At 51.5% G+C, this 6,914-nt stretch overlaps 1 protein-coding gene across 9 annotated transcripts in view; it reads right to left on the reverse strand.

The window, feature by feature from the left end:
* Positions 1-6,914, reverse strand: part of BCL2L11 (BCL2 like 11) — a 33,141-nt gene that overhangs the window by 13,555 nt on the left and 12,672 nt on the right. For 2 of the 9 annotated variants that reach the window (XM_023521927.1, XM_023521923.1), the window contains one exon: positions 4,442-4,933. The exons of the other annotated variants lie outside the window; for them this stretch is intronic. In XM_023521927.1, coding sequence (XP_023377695.1) covers positions 4,755-4,933 — 179 coding nt within the window. In that variant the 3' untranslated portion in view covers positions 4,442-4,754. Of the gene's footprint in view, positions 1-4,441; positions 4,934-6,914 lie in introns of those variants that run through there. 9 annotated transcript variants of the gene reach the window in all.

Here is a 6,914-nt window from a genome sequence, read left to right on the forward strand (position 1 = left end):
AAGGAACAACTGCTTTGATTTTAAACATAACAAAAAACACTTGAGCAGGTAAGTGCATTGAGCAAAGGCTGTGGGGCTGGCATCTCGGAGCTGTCCCCCTTTGGCCCCTAGCAGAGCCTGATTTAACCAAAGCCACAAATGACCTTCCACAGGACCATTTCTTTGTAGGCTTGGAAGCCAGAGCTAAGCCAATTACTACTCCAAAAAATGTTACAGGAAGCACTGTCACTGCAGGTAACCATGTTCCCATGGAAACGTGAATTCTGGGATGCCTGTTCCGCCCCACAGTCTACTTCCCTGGGCGAGCGACTTCAGAAACATCTACCAACTCAGTTATCAACAGCCTGCAAGTAACCAGCCAGCCTGCCAAGGTTCCTCTGGGAAGCCCACCTGTGTGATAGGGCTGTGTCGCCTGCTCCAGGATTCCCAGTGACCACAGGGCGGAGGGCCACTGCTATCCCAAGAGGCTTCTCTGTGGTCAGTTCACAGACTCAGCCCCAACTCGGCCGGTTCTGATGTCAGTGAGTCAGACTCCATTCCATCCATACTCCCACCCCACCCACCCAGCCTACTTTTCACTTGCACCGTTTTATTTTGGGGTAAATCCTCTATCCAGTCCACTGAGCCCCTGAATGAAAATGAAAGTGGTTAGAAGTGAAAGAGAGAGACTGATTAGCACTGGTGCCTGTATCTCCCCCAGTGCACGGTGTCCAGCCAAGGCAGCCCCGTGAATTCACATGGTGCTCGGTCAACAGCTGCGGGGACAGAATGCCACAGTCACAAAGCTAAGGGACGAAGCCAGGGCTTCTACGATCTTGTGATGCATCTGGATACCGCCTTATGTGGCCAAGAGTCAGAAGTCAAAACATGCAACTCTGATAAATTTCCAGGCTGACCACTGGGAACCGCCCACAAGGTGGGACAGAAGTCTGGGGATGAGCGTGTAGGGTGTGTCTCCTCTCCCACCACCACTGTCTCTCACAATAAACTGAGAACCTCCAGGCATTACGGCCTAGATGCTCATCCGCTATAGGGTGCCACTTCACCTGCGCATCCCACATACATGGTGATATATTTGCTAGAAGCCAGTGACATGCCAGGGGGCAAACTCAGACTCCGAGGACTAACGTCCAAGGACATATCTGGCTAACTCCTGCTCACCTCATGCCAGATGGAGACCTGAGCAGGAGCCTTTGTGTGATGATGTGTTGTGGCCCCTGGGGCAGCAGGGCACATTTTTCCCTAAGGCAACATAGTCCTTGCAGGGGACAGAACACTCCCTGCTCCCCCAACCCCAATCTTCATTCTGGCCCCTGGAGTAACAAGAACAGTCTATAATCCCTGTCAATGGTCATCCGTCTGGTCAATCAGTGAGGCTGCCACCACGTGCCCCAAACCTGGTCCTGAGCTAGCTCCTGTCGGATCCCCTTTACAAGAAGCCATGGAAGACCCTCTAGCAGTACTCTGGTCCCCTCAGCGTGCTCCAGAATCATGCTGCCCTGGATGGAGTGAAGTGGGACACAGGACATGACCCTGTCCTTGCTTTCCGTCCACCACCCAGCCCCCTGGGTCTCCAGGACAGTTCAGCTCTATTCTGCCATTTTAGACCCCCGTCAGAGGCCTCCAGGGGACGTGACCGTGCCATGATATTGAAAACAAAAACAGAAACAAAAACAAAACAAACTAAGTACAGTCAAATGAACAGCAACCCTGAATCTGCTTTCAGACAGACACAAATCCCATAACTGTCTACCGGCAGGGTCCTATCCAGGCAGCTGATTTCATCATTTACCCCAGCAAAACCGTACAAAGCAAACACTATTTACAGATCTTTTAAAAGGAAATATGCACCACATATGTTAATTCACTTAAGTTCATTTCTTAAATATTAAGTGTGAAAAAAACTGAAGTTACTAGCTTTTGGTAGCTATACGTTGTTCCTAGCCAAAAATCAGATCTTGGAGAGGAAATGAGAATTTAAACTACAAATACGAAAATTCCCGATTCCAGAGCAAGTGTGGCTTCCTGTATGAAACTCAACACTGGCAGCAGGAAACAGGTGACAAAAACTCCGAAGTTCACACTAAGGTGTTAAACAGTGCTGCATTTCACCCCAGGGACAGTGAAGACTGAGGCTTGGGGCAGGAATAGACCCGGCTATGTATTAGGCAGTTTTTAAATTAAAACCTGTAAACATCTACCAATTTTATTCATATAATTTAAACATATTATACACAAAGTTAACACACATACACGGTGAGTGGTGAACACACCAGCAGGATGAGACATCATGAAATCATCCCACTCAAATACTTAAGACGACCTGAAAAAAACTAAATGCCTCTTTTGACCTCTAACTGTATAAAAGAGAAACAAACTTTACACCTCAATCCCAGACACTATTTTATACAATGACAAAGGTATAACCATCACGTTTGGACATTTACTGGTTTACGTACTCTTCTTAAAAGCATGTCTGCCGCGTTGGGCCAACTCCTCCTTAGAACACTCAAGGAGCCTGTGCATCCCAATCAAGCACACTCTCGCTGAGAGCGGGTAGCCCACATCTCAGGGACACGAGAACACAAGCCCACAGGCCTTTCTGGGAAACACAACAAAAGAAGAAGTAGCAAGAGGAAGGCGCTGCAGCAGCAGCTGGGCGCACAGTGGGAGGTCGCCCAGGTCAGCGGTCTGAGCCCAGTTCCCCCAGTGCCGTCTAGCCCATGCTAACCGGTCAGTCCTCCATCTAACATCCGTGCAGGTGGCAATTTTGAGGGAAGACCCTAGGCCCAGGCTGCAAACCACAGTGTCGCCTAAGAGACTGTGCTCGGTCCCCTACATGGGAAAAGAACGGCAGCTACAGCACCATCAGCACAGCATGAGCCTCATGTGCAGAGTCCTGTGCTGGCTGGCTGCTGGCTTCGAGGGTCACACATTACTGCTCCTCCCTGAGGCCCTCCAGGGGACACAGGGCTGCTGGCTCAGCTGTCCTGGGCAAAACGGACTAAAAAGGCCACTGTGCATAGCATACAGACAAAGCAGGGCCATTCTAACACAGAGCCAGACCCCCTACAGTGCTCACACCTCCTCTGTGAGGACAGGATATTAGTCCCCAGCCAGGTGGACGGTCACTAGGACCAAAAGTGCACTGGCCGCCTGCTGGAACCTTCCATGCCAATGGTTGCTCCACGCCATCGAGAGAGACCAGGAGAGAACAGAGCGATCCGGGAAGTGCTAGGTTCCCCTTGCGGACCACCCAGCTCCCCGAGGCGGGCCAACCCACAGAGGGACTGCAAGTACCCGCACACCACATCAGGGCCCCGAATTCTAGCTAAACCTGCAAATGCTGTGATCCTGTGAGGCACCAAAGCGTTCTCTTTGGTCGGTGAGATGAGCCTGGCAGAATCGACACTGGGTGTGTGTGAGTCACAGATCCAAACAGTGCATGTCTTAACACAGGGCACACCCAGAGGCGGCGTGCACACAAAAGAAGTGTGCACAGAGGGCGCAAGTGGAGGCAGCACACATGTGGAGATATACTTGGTGTTAAGAAATTCCTCAAGGGACTAAAAACTAGACAGATGGGAGAAGGCGGCTTCTGGTCCTTCCTCCAGCACTCTCGTTCTGCAGAAAACAGCTCACGTAACAAACCGAGGTTGGCACGTTTAGCTCATGAGAAACCCCTTCGGACACGTCTATAAGACACACAGGCCTCTCCCCTAGAGCAAGCACGTGTCCCAGAGTCCCGGGGGTTCACCAAGGCCCCCCACGGCTGACATCGCGGCGCCACATTCAGGGGGCAAACAGGTCCCAGAGCAGCCCAATGGTTGACAACGGTGCAGAATCGCGTCAGTGAGCAAACATACCCTCTTGGACCAAAGTGGCGGATTCCTCTTTTTTGTCAATTTTAGCTCCCAATGCATTTCACCTGAAGAAGGGAAGCAAAGCCCGAGCTGAACCGTCAGGGCTGCACAGGGCACCGAGGCAGGGGCAAGCCCACTCCAACCCAGATGCCAACTGTCTCCTCTCTAACAATGACACGAAGTCCCAGCCTGGCAGCTACAGCCCACGCAGCCAATCGGCCCGTGTCTGCTGTGAGCCCACAAGGAGGTGAGATGAGGACCCAGTGACATGCAGGGGGTGTGCATCCCAACGCCTGCTCAGGGATGGCCCTCCACCAACATCAACCCACATCCGCCTGGGCAGATGGGAGGAAACAGCAAACCTGGGTTTCCCGCAGGACCCGGGTACCAACGCATCCTAAGCAAATACTTAAAACCATGAAGACCCTGCCTCTTACAGATGAGTTAGTCTCATCTAGCCGGGCTGTGTTTGGCACTGACAGGTGGCCTCCATGAGTCAGTCTCCTCAGCATGTGACAAGCTCCCAGGAAAGGTTCGCTCACTCAGAAGTAAAAACCACAATGTAAGTGCACAGTGGCCAGAGTGTAACTCCCTCCGGGAAAAGCTGTTTTAAATTCTTTATTTGGTTTGCGCAAAGAGTGCTTCTACTGTTGTCACTGAGCAGCCTCTGCCTCCACTGTGAAAACAGCTGCATTCCGTGATGGCAGGGAAACGTAGTTCACTGTGTCTTCCGTCTCCAGACCTCCCCTCCAAACACATGGCTTCAAGTGGAGTCCAGTTTCTGCCAGGCCAAGTGGTGTGTCTCACCAGTGCTCTAACACCACCATCAGGTGGGGTGTGGGTTTCCAGGCATGGCTCCATAACCCAAAATGTCCCGCTGACGCCGAGGTTCTACTCAGGGTGACCTACAGCTAACTGGCAGTTGCAGGGTGACTGGGACCCCCTCCCCGCCCCCGCCAGGCCGGTTTCTAGAAAAGCCTTTCTATTTTGCTTGTTTTGTGACCTGCAGGTTAGAATTGTGGTAGCGTTTCCAGATGAACCCCCTGTACTCCTGACACGACAGCTTCTTCCTGTGGGAAGCAGGAGAGAATATTCCATCACCGTCACATGCACTGATCCACTATGGCTGGGACAGGTCATTGAGGAGCAAGGAGGAATGAGTGAGTGAGACCCTACTGGATGCCTTCTATCCATGAGCTCGTGTGAGAAGCCTCCATGACCCTTGGAGGTAAGCACATTCCTCCTCACTTGATGGATGAGGACGCAGGTGCTCAGTGACTAACATCTGCCCAAGTGGCATGGAGGGATGCCAGGATTCCATCTAGACCCTGCCAGGAAGGTGGCCATAGTCCTGGGTGCTGAACCCACCTGGGACCCCTGTCAGATGGGGAAGCTTCAGTAAAATGCCCACTCTGCTAAATAAAAGTCAGACTCCCAAAGAGAAGATTAAGGGACTAATGTCCACCTGAGTCCTGGTGATGGCCAAAAGCCTGACCTCACCTGGATGCAATCTTTATTAACATAAAGGCTGTGGCAATTAACAGCGAGTCACACAAATGACATAGGTGCCACAGTGACGCTGCTGGGCACGCCACAAGTGAAGATGAAAATTAAAAAGCAAAATTTAAAATACGGTATATATCTACCAGATTTGTTCCATTAATAATATGCTATTTACAACAATTTTGCAAATAAAAGACGATACACAGAAAAAAACACCTGTAACCTGAGTGCAAAAAGATTCACTATGAACACTTTGATACGTTTTCCTTAACTTTCTGCTACACTCATAAACTTCTTGAACACTCACCCAATTGTTACGAACTAAATGTCTGTGTCCCCCGCAAACTCCTAGGTTGAAACTTAAACCCAGGTGCAATGACATCTGGAAGTGTGGGCTTCGGGGTAATCAGGCCATGGGGTGGAGCCCCAGGGTGGGGTCAGTGCCCTGATAAGAGGAGACGAGAGAGCCAGCACGTTCTTTCCATCCCGATGACACAGTGAGGAGGTCTGACCTCCAGCCACCTGAACTATGAGAGAAATGGCTTCAGCCCCCAGTCTGTGGTGATTTTGTTACAGCACAAATAGAGTGACCTCAGGTGACACCTACAACTCCGTAACCTTTTTAACATTAACATTATGCCAGGAGCATTTCCCAGTGTCACTATTCTTTTCAACATCATTAGAACAATGGCGCCATGGTCCATCATCACAGGAGTGGTAACTCAGCCATCTTCCCAGACCCGCGGGGCTGCCAATAGCTGGGTGGCCAGGATGAGGTGCTGTGCTGAGCACTCTTGTATATATGTCTGTGAGCAGGTTCTGAGCGCGGACACCAAGGACCCAGTTGGTGAGGACATAAAGGACAACATCAGGCCTGTATCAACAGGACCTGCGCAGAGAAAGAAAGCAGTCTTAGGGCACGTGTCCCAGCACAGGTCCCAGCCACCGAGAAGGACCAGAGGACACCAGAAGGTGAGAGAGGCTGGGAATCATCACGTGAGGGTTATATCAAGAATGTGAGGTGACCCAGCAAAGGAGGAATGGAGATGATCTATTCCTCCTTTGCGGGTGATGCTGGGGCGGGAAGAAGGATGATGTGCAGGGAGCCCTGTCCAGCATAGCATGGTGACTATGTACCAGGAGTGCCCAGTCCAAAGTCCTGTATCGGGCAGGCAAAAAGCGGGGCCTCAGGCTGGCCTTCACAAGAAGATGCCCATCCTCAAATCTAACAGCCCACACACAGCCCAGGGTGAAGCAAGATGAGCCCAGAGTGTACAGGCCCACCACACACAACTACACGCCTGCCATCCTCTTTAGTAAGATGTTCCCACAGCAAACACTGACAGGGTAACAACAACAGTAGGCTGCTTGGGGGCCCAGGGCCAGAGCCCCCCGTCTCCTTATCACTTACAATCACCCAGGACCAGGTGCTGCAGAGGCCCCGACGGGCACAAGGGACAAAGCCCCAGGGACAGCCTGTTCTTCCAGCCAAAGGACTGGTCCCATGGCAGAGGTGTCACTAGGCTAAGCAGGGTGCCCATACCCCGG

This window comes from Pteropus vampyrus, unplaced genomic scaffold (assembly GCF_000151845.1).
Source record: "Pteropus vampyrus isolate Shadow unplaced genomic scaffold, Pvam_2.0 Scaffold323, whole genome shotgun sequence".
Classification (NCBI taxonomy): Eukaryota; Metazoa; Chordata; class Mammalia; order Chiroptera; family Pteropodidae; genus Pteropus; species Pteropus vampyrus.